This window comes from Populus alba, chromosome 11, assembly GCF_005239225.2.
Source record: "Populus alba chromosome 11, ASM523922v2, whole genome shotgun sequence".
NCBI classification, from domain to species: domain Eukaryota; kingdom Viridiplantae; phylum Streptophyta; class Magnoliopsida; order Malpighiales; family Salicaceae; genus Populus; species Populus alba.
Genome location: NC_133294.1, coordinates 16,953,256 through 16,969,310, shown reverse-complemented (window position 1 = coordinate 16,969,310; position 16,055 = coordinate 16,953,256). Strand labels below are relative to the sequence as shown.

At 35.0% G+C, this 16,055-nt stretch overlaps 1 protein-coding gene and 2 pseudogenes across 1 annotated transcript; 2 read left to right on the top strand and 1 right to left on the bottom strand.

The window, feature by feature from the left end:
- Positions 1-338: 338 nt before the first annotated feature.
- LOC118031461 (G-type lectin S-receptor-like serine/threonine-protein kinase RKS1) lies at positions 339-2,432 on the top strand. The gene is made up of 6 exons (XM_073412679.1): positions 339-733; positions 817-1,079; positions 1,194-1,404; positions 1,466-1,703; positions 1,800-1,950; positions 2,044-2,432. Exons 1-6 carry the CDS (start codon positions 547-549, stop codon positions 2,350-2,352), a joined length of 1,359 nt encoding a protein of 452 aa, XP_073268780.1. The 5' UTR covers positions 339-546; the 3' UTR covers positions 2,353-2,432.
- A 5,102-nt stretch (positions 2,433-7,534) lies between these two features.
- Positions 7,535-10,782, top strand: LOC140954269 (G-type lectin S-receptor-like serine/threonine-protein kinase At1g11410; annotated as a pseudogene).
- Positions 10,783-11,083: 301 nt separating this feature from the next.
- On the bottom strand, positions 11,084-14,265 carry LOC118031460 (G-type lectin S-receptor-like serine/threonine-protein kinase At1g11410; annotated as a pseudogene).
- Between the last annotated feature and the right edge of the window lie 1,790 nt (positions 14,266-16,055).

Below are 16,055 nucleotides of genomic sequence, written 5' to 3'. Positions count from 1 at the left end.
AAAATAAAATTTTACTTAGTTTGAAACTCTTTTATTTTATTTTTTTCAGTTTTGTTTAGGATGTTTTTTCTAGTAGAAATAAGATTTTTATATATCTTGTATTTCGAAGAGATTATTTGAAGAGAAATATTCAATAATAAAATTATGAATTAAAATTTTATATACTATTGATGCAAATAAAAGTAAAACAAGAAAGACAACAAACAAAAAAATATAAAATAACGCTAAAACAAATTACATAGAAACCCTAATTTAGAGAGTGATGGTCAGTTGAAGGAATACTGGAAGTGCCCTCAGTTTCAGTGCCACTATTATGGACATTGTGGTGCTTATAGTACGTGTGAATTTGTCAATCTAAATGAATTTGGATGTGCCTGTTTACCTGGGTTCGAGCCCAAGTACCCAAAGGAATGGTCTGCGAGAGATGGATCTGGTGGTTGTGTCAGGAAGCGGCTACATAAGTCTTCGGGGTGCCAGAATGGAGAAGGGTTTGTGAAGGTGGAAAATGTAATTCTTCCGGACACATCAGCTGCAGTTTGGGTGGACATGAGCAAGAGTCGTGCAGACTGTGAAGTGCAATGCAAGAGGAATTGTTCATGTTCTGCATACGCAGTCATTGTGATTCCCGGAAAAGGCGATGGTTGTTTGATTTGGTACAAGGAATTAGTAGACATTAATTATGTTAGGAGTGAAAGTCATGATCTGTATGTTCGTGTTGATGCATATGAATTAGGTACCCTTTTTCTGCTCAGTAACTACTTCATTACACTTGTTGATTTATAAGAGTTAATCTTTTTTCTTTTCACTCTCGTGCAGCTGAGACTACAAGGAAGTCAAATGATTCTCGTGAAAAACCGATGCTGGCCCTTTTAGCACCATCAATTGCATTACTGTGGTTTCTCATTAGCCTGTTTGCTTATTTGTGGCTCAAGAAGAGAGCAAAAAAAGGTACTGAACTGCAGGTAAACAGCACTTCTACTGAATTGGAATATTTCAAGCTCAGCACCATAACGGCGGCCACTAACAATTTCTCTCCAGCTAACAAACTCGGGCAAGGTGGTTTTGGCTCTGTTTATAAGGTTGAGTTTCTTGCATTTAGCTAAAAACTAAATGGCTTCTCAAAACTACAGATCTGTTTTTCTCTAATCTGCATAGTTGTACATTAGAGGCTCAATCTTGTAACATGATTTTAGGGTCTGCTAGCTAATGGAAAGGAGATTGCAATAAAAATGTTATCTAGAAGTTCAGGGCAAGGAACAGAAGAATTTAAAAATGAAGTTATGGTAATTGCAATGCTTCAACACAGGAATCTGGTGAAACTTCTAGGTTATTGCACTCAGGATGGAGAACAAATCTTAATATATGAATACTTGCCGAACAAAAGCTTGGACTCGTTTCTTTTCCGTAAGTCTCTTTATGTTTTTATTGTTTACACTAGTTGTCTGAAAAATAATTGTTTAAACAGATGAAAGCAGAAGATTGTTATTGGATTGGCGAAAACGCTTTGACATTATTGTTGGAATAGCTCGTGGGATTTTATATCTTCACCAAGATTCCAGGTTGAGAATCATCCACAGGGATTTAAAATGTAGCAACATTCTACTGGATGCAGAGATGAACCCAAAAATATCAGATTTCGGAATGGCAAAAATATTTGAAGGCAACCAAACAGAAGACAGGACCAGGAGAGTTGTGGGAACATTGTAAGTACCTTTGCCTAAAACAAAGACCGAGTGACAAAGTACTATCATTGATTACCAGCAATACGAAAACTTCAGATTCTTGTTTTTCTGATGCAGTGGCTACATGTCACCAGAATATGCTGTGCTTGGAAACTTTTCTGTAAAGTCAGATGTTTTCAGTTTTGGGGTCATGTTGCTAGAGATTGTGAGTGGCAAGAAGAACAATAGATTTTATCAACAGGATCCTCCGTTGACCTTGATTGGACATGTGAGTAATAAGATAGCCTTTTGTGCTCTTGGCTGAATTTCAATGTTCACAAATTTAGAGGTTGTATGTTAATGATTTATATGAACAACACAGGTGTGGGAATTATGGAGACAAGACAAAGCAGTGGAGATTGTTGATCCTTCACTGAACGAGTTGTATCATCCGCGTGAAGCCTTGAAATGCATACAAATTGGTTTTCTGTGCGTGCAAGAAGATGCCACGGACAGACCATCTATGTTGGCGGTTGTTTTTATGTTGAGTAACGAAACAGGGATTCCTTCTCCAAAACAACCTGCATTCCTCTTTAGAAAATCTGACAATAATCCTATTATAGCATTAGACGTAGAAGATGGACAGTGTTCTGTAAATGAGGTGACAATTTCGGAAATTGGTTGTCGCTGAAGCTGTGCTGTCCGAAAAAATTGCTAATATGAAGTTCCATTAGATTTGTAATGAAAACAAATATGTACCCACTGCTACAACAGATCAAGCTCTTCAACACTAGACGTACCAAGGAACAAATCTAACAGCATCATCATATGGAATACTATTTGGGCGGTGTTCGTCAGCTATTCTCTGTCTTACCTTTTTCTCCTCTGTTCCTGAGCCACAAATATGCTAATGATCAGCCATGTTGAACCCACAGTTGGAAAAAAGAACGGTCACAATTCCTTTTCATGAGAGCCATTTGATCTCCTCCATTCCTCCATTCTTTGAGGTACCGCCAATACCCCCACCCCAATTTCAGCTGCAGAAACCTCTACAGCTACTTGGACTTCTATTTATAATGCTTTTATGAGAGCTGGATAACTTGGGTTAGAGAATGTTTTTGCCTTGTCCTTGGTCGAGCCTGCTACTCTTTCCCAACTTTGATCGAGGAGGAAAGGTAGTCCATAGAGGCTATTCTAGTTGGGAGGTTTGGCCTCAAAGAAAATGGCATAGAGGTGGTGAAACCCTTGGAGAGGGTTCCGACCATCCCTTCAAACATTCTAATAATGTCTTATGAAAGCTACAATCACCACTTAACCTTTACTAGACAAATAACCTGTAATGTAAGAAATATCTTATTTGACCTTATAATTTTAGTTCATCGTTATTTTTCCTAATAATTGTTTGTTTTTGGTAGACTTTCAAGATGTACACACATTTTAAAAGATACTAGATAATTAAGAAAAGCCATGTAAGGGAGGTTATTGATAAACACACGGTGGACAAGACTACCCTTCAAAGACTAATAGATGGGAAGGCTATTGTAGATGCTAAACCAAGAGACCTCAAGGTAGATGATGCCATGTTGAAGGACGACAGAAGAGGTCAAGTCCTTCAACTAGGCTCAACTAGAAAATAGGTTTTATAAAAAGCATTTTGTGGGCTTTTATTCAGAAATTTATCTTAGATCCCAATGGTCAAAGTTTAGAGGGTTATATCCAAATTGTATTTCTCAAATTAATTCTCCCATAGCAATTCATCACTCACATTGAGTTAAACATGTACTCCTCCTTTTACAACTTAATCACCTACCGAAACGACCTTTAGATCATACTTGAAATATTATTTGGTCCTACTTGCTAATGTGTCAGGCTGATTGGACACTAACTAGACATCTGTCGTGGAATGATGACGCCATGCTTACATCATCCTTTAGTTTGGGTCAGTTCATAATTCATATGGATGAGGTCGGATTGATGGCGGGTAATAGGTGAAGAAGATTAACCAACCTCTCCAGCAGCCACTTTTTACTGCTGAAAATGACTACCAACAACCCACCGAACGGTGGCAGTCTTTTTTCTCCACCATTCTCAGCCGTTAAAAGGTTATCTAGAAATTCAGGACAAGGAATACAAGAATTTAAAACTAAAGTCACAGTAATTGCAAAGCTTCACCACAGGAACTTATGTAGCTTCTAGGCTGTTGCATTCAGGTTGGAGAACATATATATGTTAATTTATAGATTTGTTTTATTAATAATAATTTTATTTTCATTATAATTTTTAATTTTAAAAATAAAATAAAATATTTATAATTTGATTATCATGAATATAAAATATTAGAATAATTATTATAAATTGTTGTATTGATTTTGTATGAAAAGTAGTTATAGTTCTAAGGTATTTTTTTAATGGAAAAATTGTTTTTATTTTCACCAAATAAACATGTTTTTCAATTTTAAAAAAAATAAAACTCAAAATTAAAAAAGAATTTTTTTATGACTGAACAATTTTATGTGGAGTATGGATGTTTGAAAATATAGTAGTAGTTGATTTGCAAAGTTTTTTTTCTTGAAAATATATCAAAATAATATATATTTTTTATATTTTTATAAAATTAGTCTTAATATTAACCCATCAAAATAATTTAAAAATATAAAAAAAATTATTTATTTAAAAAAAATTATATTTTGCTCAACCTCCTTTGAGAACATAATATTAAATAGGGTTTACAACAATACTAAACAGGGTGTAGTATAAAAAGGACTAGACAACTCATGGTCTTGAGTTTGAAGATTGCAAAGAAAAACCAATGAAAAAAATGCTAGTTAAGCGAGGTGGATCCCAAAATAACTTCTCAAGTCAGACTTTTCTGCAAGCAACATTCCACTTGTCCAAAAGCCAAGCTCCAGTCTGCCTTATCATGGAAGCTGAAAAACTGTTCCTGCTTTTTTCTCTTTTAAAGCTCCAATTCTCATCTTGTACATCCCAAGAATCCTTAAAGACGAACCAAACCATTAAAGAAGGCGACCTTCTTTTCTCCCAAGGAAATATTTTCGCACTAGGATTTTTCAGACCAGGTAGTTCTAGCAATAGATATCTTGGAATTTGGTACCATAAAATACCAGAACAAACTGTGGTGTGGGTTGCAAACAGGAACGATCCAATCATTGGTTCCTCTAGATTTCTCTTCATAAACCAATTTGGCAACCTCGTTCTCTATCGTAAAGATAACCAAAAGCTTCTAGTGTGGTCTACCCGTGTTTAAGTGGAAGAAAATGATACCCGTAGAAAGTAACGGTTGGACAATAATAATTCAATGTGTAGACATTAACAATTCGAGATTTAAACAGTAATAGTTCAAATATAAAGAAAGGAATGATAATTATGATTGGTCAAAGAACGACAATATTAATGGATGTAATGAGAAAAACATAAAATATAAAGAAAAAAATGATTGAAAGAAAGATATGTTAGTTGTTGATATGATTATTATAAAACATATCCTCGAATGAGAAAAATTTACGAGATGAGCTTGTGATTGCAAGATGGACTATCGATGTGATGCAACAGCAGTAGCAGGGGAGCACGAGTAGAGCTTCTACTGTAGATAGGTGATCCTCACCTAAGCTTTTTAGTTAAATTCAAGAATTTAATATGTTAATAATATGAGATGTGAATTTGCAACGTTGGATATTATATGAAAGGATGAAAGTTAGTGTAATGATGTTGTTATTTCGGATAGTATTCTGAATGTATGTGTGTGTTCAAGGTGAACTACCCTTGTGTGCATTGCCAAGTGATAGGAGTACCACTAACAAAGAAAATACGAGAAGTGTAATATGTGTTTCGACTAGCATACATTTTGTTTATGTTAAGATCTTGGGTAAGGGGATCAACATGTATTAACTAGCATACGTTTAGAGTGTGTTAGGATTTCAGGTAAGGGGATCAACATGTATTGGCTAGCATACATTTAGTGTGTGTTAGGATCCCGGGTAAGGGTATTACCATGTATTGGCTAGCATACATTTAGTGTTTGTAGGATCTCAAGTAAAAGGATCACCTTGCATCGACTCTTACTGGGTGATGATGATACCAATGAAATTGGTATCAATAATGTGTTAAGCGGAAATGATCATGGTTAATCTTATGAAATCTTGAATTGAAGTTGATAATGGAAGAGGAAACGATTTTTAGTAATTGAAGGAGAAAGAGTTTCTAATATAAACCAGAAGGGAGAAGTGAATAAAATATAAATATATGTTTGTCTTTTTAAATTGTTGGATATTTATGTTGCTATATTATTGCGATTTTCATGTTTTAATAATATGTATGTTGTTCCAAAACGATTGAGTCGTGATTAAGTTATGAGATGTAAGATATTAGAAGTGTAAACAGAGTATATGTCGATATCTTGGGACCTTTTGGTACAGGGGAGACTTTGTCAAAATTTTGATGGAAATTTCGGTAGACTTTTATATGAGAACTGAAAAAAAATTAATTACTCGTATTTTTTTACGTACCAAATCATAGGAAAGTAACTATAAACACATATGAAGGTGTGGGGCATTACATGAATATTTGTTTTCCATTTTTTTAATTTGTTTTTGTATTTTGTATGTTTATGTGAGATCCTAAAATAAATAACAACACGGGCTATGCTCAAACTCAATACAGATGCAGAAAAAAATAGAGTTCAACAAAATACAATAAATTGAGAAAGCAAGATATCCTTACAATATTCAAAAACCTCTTAAGATCATATAGCAAAAAGAGGAATCAACAACATAGCACATGAAACACACAAAAATATAAGAAGATAGAAAGCCACATAGCTTAGATTTGTCAGACCAAAAACATGGAAGATCAAATCCTTTCCTATTTTTTTGCGTAACACTGACAACTTTAACTATTTCTCAAGAACCAGAATCAAGTTCTAAAAAAACTCAAAAAAAAAAAAAACGATCCAAGTGAAAAAAAATAACTAAGAAAACTAAAATTATATATGTGTGTGTGTGTGTGAGAGAGTGATCACCTAGCCAAACTTATGATAATAATAATAGCATAAACAATGATAGCAAAGTAGTAATAATGTCATCAATGGTGTTCATATTGATAGGTTAGAAATTAAGTGTAAATAGAACATAGAAAATGCCCAACAAAATTAAATTATTGATTTAGATTATGTTGATCCTTTTAATTATAAGTTTATTATCATCAGAAAGATAAAATTATTCAAGGGTTATATAGATAAAACATATATTAATAAAGAACTAAAGTTAATATCTAGTATTGTTATATACCTTAAGGGAAGAAAGGAAAGGAGTTTTAGAGCTTTGATTGAGGTCAAAACAAGAATAATTTGAACTTGAAAACAAGTTACTTCCAACATGAAAAGACTGATGTAGGAGATATTTATCCAACCCATGACCTTATAATAATGGACATAAATTTTGATTCTAGAAGCCATGATCCTCATGTAGGGTTTGATTTATGAAGTCATCTAAATTCATTAAGGCCTTCAAACTAGTACTAGAAATTATTATTTTGAAAATGTCATATTTTACAAATTGATTTAATTTTTTTTTCTATTTACTTTAGAAATATTTTATTAATTTTTAAGTTTTGTTTATAGTGTTTTTTCTAGTACATAATAGTCTAGAAGAGCTTTAATATTTAAATTTGTTTAGAAAAATTATAATTTTTAAAATTGTTTTTTCTAAGTATATAATTGTCTTTTTATGTTGTTTTTGTATGCGTCTGCAACATACTACATATTTCTAAAACTAGAGGACGGTGTCGTTTCCAAAAAATATGGATTGATATTTGAACAAAAACAAGTCATTGCCTAGACTTTGAATTTTGAAAAGAGTAAGTCATTAAAGACCAACCAAACTTATACGAATGATTCCAAAATAACTACTTCCGTCACGCAACTTCTCTGGAGACTTGTCTGAAGGCAAAATTTAACACTTTTCCAAAAGCCACAGCTTACCCACTCATGGAAGCTGAAAAACTGTTCCTGCTTTTTTCTCTTTTAATGCTCCAATTCTCATCTTGTACATCCCTAGACTCCTTAAAGACCAACCAAACCATTAAAGAAGGTGACGTTCTTATCTCCGAAGGAAATAATTTCGCACTAGGATTTTTCAGTCCAGGTAGTTCTAGCAATAGATATCTTGGAATTTGGTACCATAAAGTACCAGAACCAACTGTGGTGTGGGTTGCAAACAGGAACGATCCAATCATTGGTTCCTCCGGATTTCTCTTTATAAACCAATATGGTAACCTCGTTCTCTATGGTAACGATGACCGAAAGCTTCCTGTGTGGTCTACAAATGTTTCAGTGGAAGAAAATGATACTTGTGAAGCTCAACTCTTGGATTCTGGAATTTATATTGGTCAGGAAAAAGAAGCAGAGAAACTGTATTGGAAAGCTTCGATTATCCTACGAACATCCTGCTACCTGGAATGAAACTGGGCCTGGATCGAAAATTAGGAATTGATCGGTTCCTAACATCATGGAGATCCGCTGATGACCCTGGGATTGGAGACTTTTCTCTTATGATCAACCCAAATGGCTCCCCGCAAATCTTTATCTATAATGGTACAAAGCCAATTAGTAGATCTCCTCCTTGGCCATGGAGAAGTCAAGTGATCTTACACAAAAGCAGTTTTGTAAATGATCCAGATGAAATATACTGGGTCTACACAGTTCCTGATGATTCTTATCTGCTAAGATTAATAGTGGATCATCCAGGACATGTAAGGGCTTTAACATGGCGAGAAAGTGATGGTCAGTGGAAGGAATACTGGAAGTACCCTCAGTTTCAGTGCAACTATTATAGACATTGTGGTGCTTTTAGTACGTGTGAACTTGCCAATCTAAATGAATTTGGATGTGCCTGTTTACCTGGGTTCGAGCCCAAGTACCCATTGGAATGGTCTGCGAGAGATGGGTCCGCTGGTTGTGTCAGGAAGCGGCTACATACGTCTTCGGTGTGCCAGCATGGTGAAGGGTTTGTGAAGGTGGAAAATGTAGTTCTTCCGGAAAGTTCAGCTGCAGTTTGGATGGATATGAGCCAGAGTCTTGCAGACTGCGAACTGCAATGCAAGAGCTATTGCTCATGCTCTGCATATGCAATCATTGCAATTGCCGGAAAAAAATATGGTTGTTTGACATGGTACAAGGAATTATTAGACATTATATATGATAGGAGTTACGGTTATGATCTGTATGTTCGTGTTGATGCATATGAATTAGGTACCCTTTTTCTGCTCAGTAGCTACTTCATAGGATTTTCATTACAAATATTGATTTATAAGCGCTTTCCTATGCTCTTGACTGTAGTTAATAAGCTCTTCACTGCAGGAAAGAAACCATAGTTAATAAGGTCCGTTTTAGGTGCCAAAAGGGCTACCCTTTGTCATAGGGATTGTCATATTTCCATTGGAAAATGGGGTGGTTTTTCCTATAGAGTTAATCTTTATTCTTTTCACTCTCATGCAGCTGACACTACTGTGGTTTCTCGTGAAAAACCGATGGTGGTCGTTTTAGCACCATCAATTGCATTACTGTGGTTTCTCATTAGCCTGTTTGCTTATTTGTGGCTCAAGAAGAGAGCAAAAAAAGTTTTAGCACCATCAACTTCTACTGAATTGGAATATTTCAAGCGCAGCACCATAACGGCGGCCACTAACAATTTCTCTCCAGCTAACAAACTCGGGCAAGGTGGTTTTGGCTCTGTTTATAAGGTTGAATTTCTTGCATTTAGCTAAGAACTAATTGGCCTCTCTAGTTTGCATAATTTGTTTAATCTTGTAAGATGATTTTAGGGTCTGCTGGCTAATGGACTAGAGGTTGCAATAAAAAGGTTATCTAGAAGTTCAGCACAAGGAACAGAAGAATTTAAAAATGAAGTTATGGTAATTGCAAAGCTTCAACACAGGAATCTTGTGAAACTTCTAGGTTACTGCAATCAGGATGCAGAACAAATGTTAATCTATGAATACTTGCCAAACAAAAGCTTGGACTCGTTTCTTTTCCGTAAGTCTCTTTATGTTTTTATTGCCCCGATTTACACTAGTACTTGTCAAATTATACCTGGTTGAAAAGTAATTGTTTCAACAGATGAAAGCAGAATATTGTTATTGGATTGGCGAAAACGCTTTGACATTATTGTTGGAATAGCTCGTGGGATATTATATCTTCACCAAGATTCCAGGTTGAGAATCATCCACAGGGATTTAAAATGTAGCAACATTCTACTGGATGCAGAGATGAACCCAAAAATATCAGATTTCGGAATGGCAAAAATATTTGAAGGCAACCAAACAGAAGACAGGACCAGGAGAGTTGTGGGAACATAGTAAGTAGCTTTGCCTAAAACAAAGACCGAGTGACAAAGTACTATCATTGATTACCAGGAATACTAAAACTTCAGATTCTTGTTTTTCTGATGCAGTGGCTATATGTCGCCAGAATATGCTGTGCTTGGAAACTTTTCTGTAAAGTCAGATGTTTTCAGTTTTGGGGTCATGTTGCTAGAGATTGTTTGTGGCAAGAAGAACAATGGATTTTATCAACAGGATCCTCCGTTGACCTTGATTGGATATGTGAGTAATAAGATAGCCTTTTGTGCTCTTGGCTGAATTTCAATGTTCACAAATTTAGATGTTGTCTGCTCTTATTTCTTGTATGTTAATGATTTATATGAACAACACAGGTGTGGGAATTATGGAGAGAAGAAAAAGCATTGGAGGTAGTTGATCCATCACTGACGGAGTTGTATGATCCGCGTGAAGCCTTGAAATGCATACAGATTGGTCTACTGTGCGTGCAAGAAGATGCCACGGACAGACCATCTATGTTGGCGGTTGTTTTTATGTTGAGTGGTGAAACAGAGATTCCTTCTCCAAAACAACCTGCGTTCCTCTTTAGAAAATCTGGTAAATTTCCTGATATAGCATTAGACGTAGAAGATGAACAGTGTTCCGTAAATGAGGTGACAATTACTGAATTTGCTTGTCGCTGAAGCTATGCTGTCTGAAAAATTGCTAATATGAAGTTCCATTAGATTAGTAATGAAAATACTTGGGGATTTGTAAACCCTATTATGCTGCGGAACCCATTTCAGAAAAACTGATTTTGTCTCCTGTTTTTTGACCCACAAAGTTTCTGTTAGTGGTCTGTTTTTGTCTCCTGTTGTTAGACAGTGCTTTTGGTCTAGGATTCCTGTTCTGATTTAAGAACGCTCTGTCAACTTCTTGTCTGCTATGTTTTTTACTCCTTTTTTGCTTGCGTTAACGATTTATCAGGGTTTTTTTTTCTTCTCATCAAGTGCAGTAAGCTGATCACAGTTTATTCTTAAACAATTTTCAATTAGTCCTTCAATAAGTGAAGGGAGTGAAAGCTAGCATTATTACAAATATTTAACGGCATCTTGCAGAGCCCGTTACTTCAAGAATCTAAAGTACAAAGTCATAAAAGCAGGTGCACATCTTTAACTAACGACCTTCAATGTCGGTCATTGTCACATTCAAACAGCCAGACACTGCTACGCAAGGACTAATGCAAGGTTCTCTGAAAGTGAAAGCAGGCTGTTTCGGAGAAGGAATGGTGGTTTCGCTACTATTAAACATGAAAACAACTGCTAACATGGATGGTCTTTCCATGGCATCTTCTTGCACACACAAAAGACCGATTTTAATGCATTTCAAAGCTTCTTGAGGATGATACAACACCTGAAGTGATGAATCGACTATCTCCAATGCTCTGTCTTCCTTCCACAGCCCCCACACCTGTGTGATTCATAGCATTAGCATGCAGGAGGAGTTCCAAATTTAACTCTAGGTATAGTGCTAGAAGTTTCTTACTAGTCCAATCAAGGTCTGGGCAGGATTTTGAGGATTAAATTTGTTGTTCTTCTTTCCACTTACAATCTCCAGTAACATGACCCCAAAACTAAACACATCTGATTTCAACGAGAATTTTCCAAACACTGCGTACTCAGGTGACATATAGCCACTGCACAAGAAAAATGTGAAAGATTGTCAATTAATGTTATCATTCTTGATGAAAATCCATGCATGGTATTCTATTAATCTATATCTCTGGGTGAGTAAATGTGCTTACTATGTTCCCACAACTCTTTTTGTGTTGTCCAGAATTTGGTCGCTTTTGAATATTCTAGCAAATCCAAAATCTGAGATTTTTGGATTCATCTCTGCATCCAATAGAATGTTGCTGCATTTCAAGTCCCTGTGAATGATTCTCAACCTCGAGTCCACGAGCGATACCAACAATAATGTCAAACCTTTTGCTCCAATCCAAGAACAACTTTCTTGTTTCATCTGTAACAAAACATTTCACCTTTTCATTTGAACTGTATTAAATTGATATAGACTTTCAAATGTCAGATAAGAAACTTACTGAAAAGAAATGAATCCAAGCTCTTGTTTGGCATGTACTCATATATTAGCATTTGTTCTCCTCCCTGAATGCAACAGCCTACAAGTTTCACAAGATTTCGGTGCTGAAGCTTTGCAATTACCTTGATTTGGTTTGTAATTTCTTCTATCCCTTGTCTTGAATTTTTTGATAGTCTCTTTACAGCAATCTTCTCACCATCAGGTAGCTCACCCTAAAATCATATTACAGAGGAGTCAACTTTTATAACTCAGAATAATCAGTTCAAGGACTTGCAAAAATCATCAAAATGAATCATATCAAAGACTAAAACACAAATCTAATATAATGCACAGGAGCTGACCTTATATACTGAGCCGAAACCTCCTTGTCCAAGTTTGTTATCTGGAGAAAAATTGTTGGTTGCAGCAGATATTGTGCTGAGTTTGAAACATGGCAAATCTTGATCACTGCTACTTCTCCGGAGCTCATTTGCCACCCAGGTACCTATTTTGAAGATATAATCACAAATATTAAGCAGAATAATATATTTCTAAGAAGGGCACAAAATGTTGGACATATATAAGCTTCATCACAAGTAACCCGCTGCCAAAAAAGTTTTGATAGGTAACACTGACAGTCGATAAGAACATCTAACTGCTGTGAATATTGCATATAACAACCTTGTGTTTATGCTGCTAAAGTAATATTTCAGATTTTAATATTGTCCTAATTCCTTACTCTACCATGTGTAAGTAGTTCTTGCTTTGTCTTACCTTTATTTCCTCTCCTCTTACGCCAAAAATAAGCTACTATGCTAATGACCAGCAAAGCTGAAGAAACAGTGGGAATTAGAATGGCAGGAATCTCCTCTGCAATATATTCATTTGATTTCCTCGCATTCTCAGCTGCATGAAAGTTAAAATAATGAGGAATTCAGAATTTGTGTTTCAAATGGAAGTAACCGAAACAAAGCAGGAAGAAAGTACCTAATTCAAGTGCATCGACTCGAACATACAGATTATATCTGTCACTCATGTTCTATCGAACTGCATCCACTAACTCCCCATACCATGTCAAACAACCAGTGCCTTTTGTCTGGAATATCTACACTTGCGTATGCAGAGCATGAACAGTTCCTCTTGCATTCCCTTTCACAGTCTGCATGCCTCATATCCATATCCAACCAGACTGCTGCAGAATTATCAGGAAGAAATACAATTTCTACCTTCAGAAACCCTTCTCCATTCCTGCATACAGATGAAGACTCTAACCGTTTCCTGACACAACCGGTAGACCCATTTCTCAGCAACCAATCACTTGGATTCCTGGGCTCGAATCCAGGCAAACAAGAACATTCGAATTTATAAGCATCAGTAGGTTCACAAGTACTATACGGACCACACCATCCATACGAGTCGCATTTAGACTGCCTTAACAAATCCTGAATGATCCACCAGTAGTCTCACCGTAGCAGAATCCTGATAAGCAGGGATAGCAGTTGTCATGCCTGTCTCGTCATGATCATTTACAAATTGAGAGTTGTATGACCTCCTCTGTGGTCTTCAAGGCCGAGGGGAGGCTCGTCAGACACGTTTTTCGCCTTTGTAGAGAAAGATTTGTGGTGAACCACTAGGGTTGACCCTATATGAGTAGGGGTCATCAGCTGATCTCCACGATGTCAGGAACCGGTCAAGACCTGTTTTCAGATCCAGCCCAAGTTTCATTCCTGGCAATACATAGTGTGTTGGATAATCGAAGCTTTGCCATAAAATATTTCCACTTTCTTGAACCAAAACAAAGTTTCCTGAATCCAAAAGCTGAGCTACAGAAGTATCAGCTTCCTCCCCTGGAACATTTGCAGGCCATACTGAAACATTTCGATTGCCGTCTCTATTAGAGACTGAGGTTTCCATATTCATCAAATGGCAAAACCCCCGAGGAGCCAGTGATTGGATGGTTCCTGTTTGCTATCCACGCTACTGTTTGTTCAGGTAATTTATGGTACCAAATCCCAAGATATCTATTGCTAGATTTTCCCGGACTGAAAAATCCTTACGCAAAATTATTTCCTCTGGAAATCAAAACATCACCATCTCTGATGATTTGGGTGGTGTTTATGGAGTCCTTGGAAGCACAAAAAATGAATTGGAGAATCAAAAGCAAAGAATACAGAAACGGTCTGTCTGCATTCATTTGAGCTTTTGGACATTTTTGGGCTGATAATTGTTGTTACTCTCGCTTTGAGGAGGTGCTTGTACTTTCAAACAAGATGATATGCCTTGACTTCTTTGGCTGATAATTACATCTCTCCGCTCTAGGAATTTTATAAAATATGCGCCGCAGCACACACACCAGGAAAGATGTTGGATTCTTGATATTAAAAAAGATTCTTCGCCATTTAAGGGCAAGTTTGAAGTGGAAGAAAGATCATGGTCATGTGACGTAGTGATCATTTGGAAGTAAAAAGGAGGAGGAAAAAACTATCAAAGCAAGATAAGTTTATATAAAGAATGTTTTTGTCTATATATATATATAAATGAAATTCGTTGTGATTTCCAAGAGCAACTGTAATGTTTTGAATTTAAGAGTCGGAAAAGGCAATAAAACCCTTGAAGGCTTAAAAAGTAAATATAATTAAATAAGGGGTATTGTGGTAATTGAATAAAAGTTGATAAATATAAATAGAAAAAAAAAAAAACAAAGAGAGACGTGAAATTAAAGAGTGAAAAACTGACGGGAGAAGAGAAGAAAAGGGGAAGAAGAAGAAGAGAAAAGAGGGAAATTAGAAGTTCAAGGAAATAAGTTTAAAAGTAAGATTTAGGTTGTTAAATGCATAAATGTATGTTATTAAACTTTAAATTTCGATTTTGATGAATGTTGAGGTTTTGAGAATTGTGTTTAGGGTTTATTGATGAATTTAATTGAATGTTATATGGTTGATTATTGTGAGTAATGGATTGTTAAGTTGAATTTGAGAGATTTTAGATAAAAATGATGATTTTGAGTTATGGTTTTGTTTGAATGGTGAATTTGTGTTAGAAATCAGGGGATAACAGTAGGTAATCTATGAAAATTCTGGGTTTGAGGTTGAAGATGATGAAAATTCAATTTGGTCCCTCAATTTGAGAAAATTACAATTTAGTTCCCAAACTTTGAAAAATTACAAATTGATCCCTGGAGCATAGTCCGAGATTATGAACAGATCGAATAACATATGAATTATGGGTAGAATTACTGTATAATTATGAAATTTTAAAACTTTCAATTTGGTCCTCCAATTTGAAAAATTACCATTTGACCCTAAAAATTTGGATTGAATATTTTTATTTTTATTTTTTATTTATATAGGTCATGTGTGTGGGTGGGTCATGCTCCTGCACATATTGGAAACGTTTTGAAAAATGCTTTTTTTTTTTTTTTTTTTAATGAATGCACTTTAGCTTTTGTTAGTTAAATGCCTTTTTTTTTTAATCTCACATGCATGACACGTTTGTTCTTTATTTAAATTTTTTTTGTGTGTAATTAAATGTAAAATAATTTAAAATATAAAAAATTATTAAGTTTAGTGGAATAGATAATCCGAATCACGGGTTTAACAAATTAACTTAGGATTACTTAAATTTTTTAACTTTTTTTAATTGAGTATCTTAATTTTGAATTTCATTTTTTATTATATGATTGCTTTTGATTGAATATAATTATTTGTTTAAATGTTTTATGGTTTTTCGTAATTTTCTAACCTTGATAGCAAATTTTAATAATTGACTTAAGTTTGTTATATTTAATATGTTATATTTAATTTAATGTTTTAAAAATAAATTATAATATATTACTATTTTAATTTAGAAAAAAGCTGTATCTTCCAACATGCCTTGAATATTACATTAAGCATTAATGATTGATTTTGTTTTTCCTTAAATTTGAATATTACATCAGTAAAAAATCAATTTTTCTTAAATTTGAGAATTGTAGTTAAACAGTAA

Excerpts from the sequence above, each read along its gene's own strand:
- LOC118031461 (XM_073412679.1), top strand. The coding sequence starts at position 547 with ATGAGCAAGAGTCGTGCAGACTGTGAAGTGCAATGCAAGAGGAATTGT. Across the intron at positions 734-816 it reads TGTTGATGCATATGAATTAG|CTGAGACTACAAGGAAGTCA; the intron begins GTACCCTTTTTC and ends ACTCTCGTGCAG. Across the intron at positions 1,704-1,799 it reads AGGAGAGTTGTGGGAACATT|TGGCTACATGTCACCAGAAT; the intron begins GTAAGTACCTTT and ends TTTCTGATGCAG.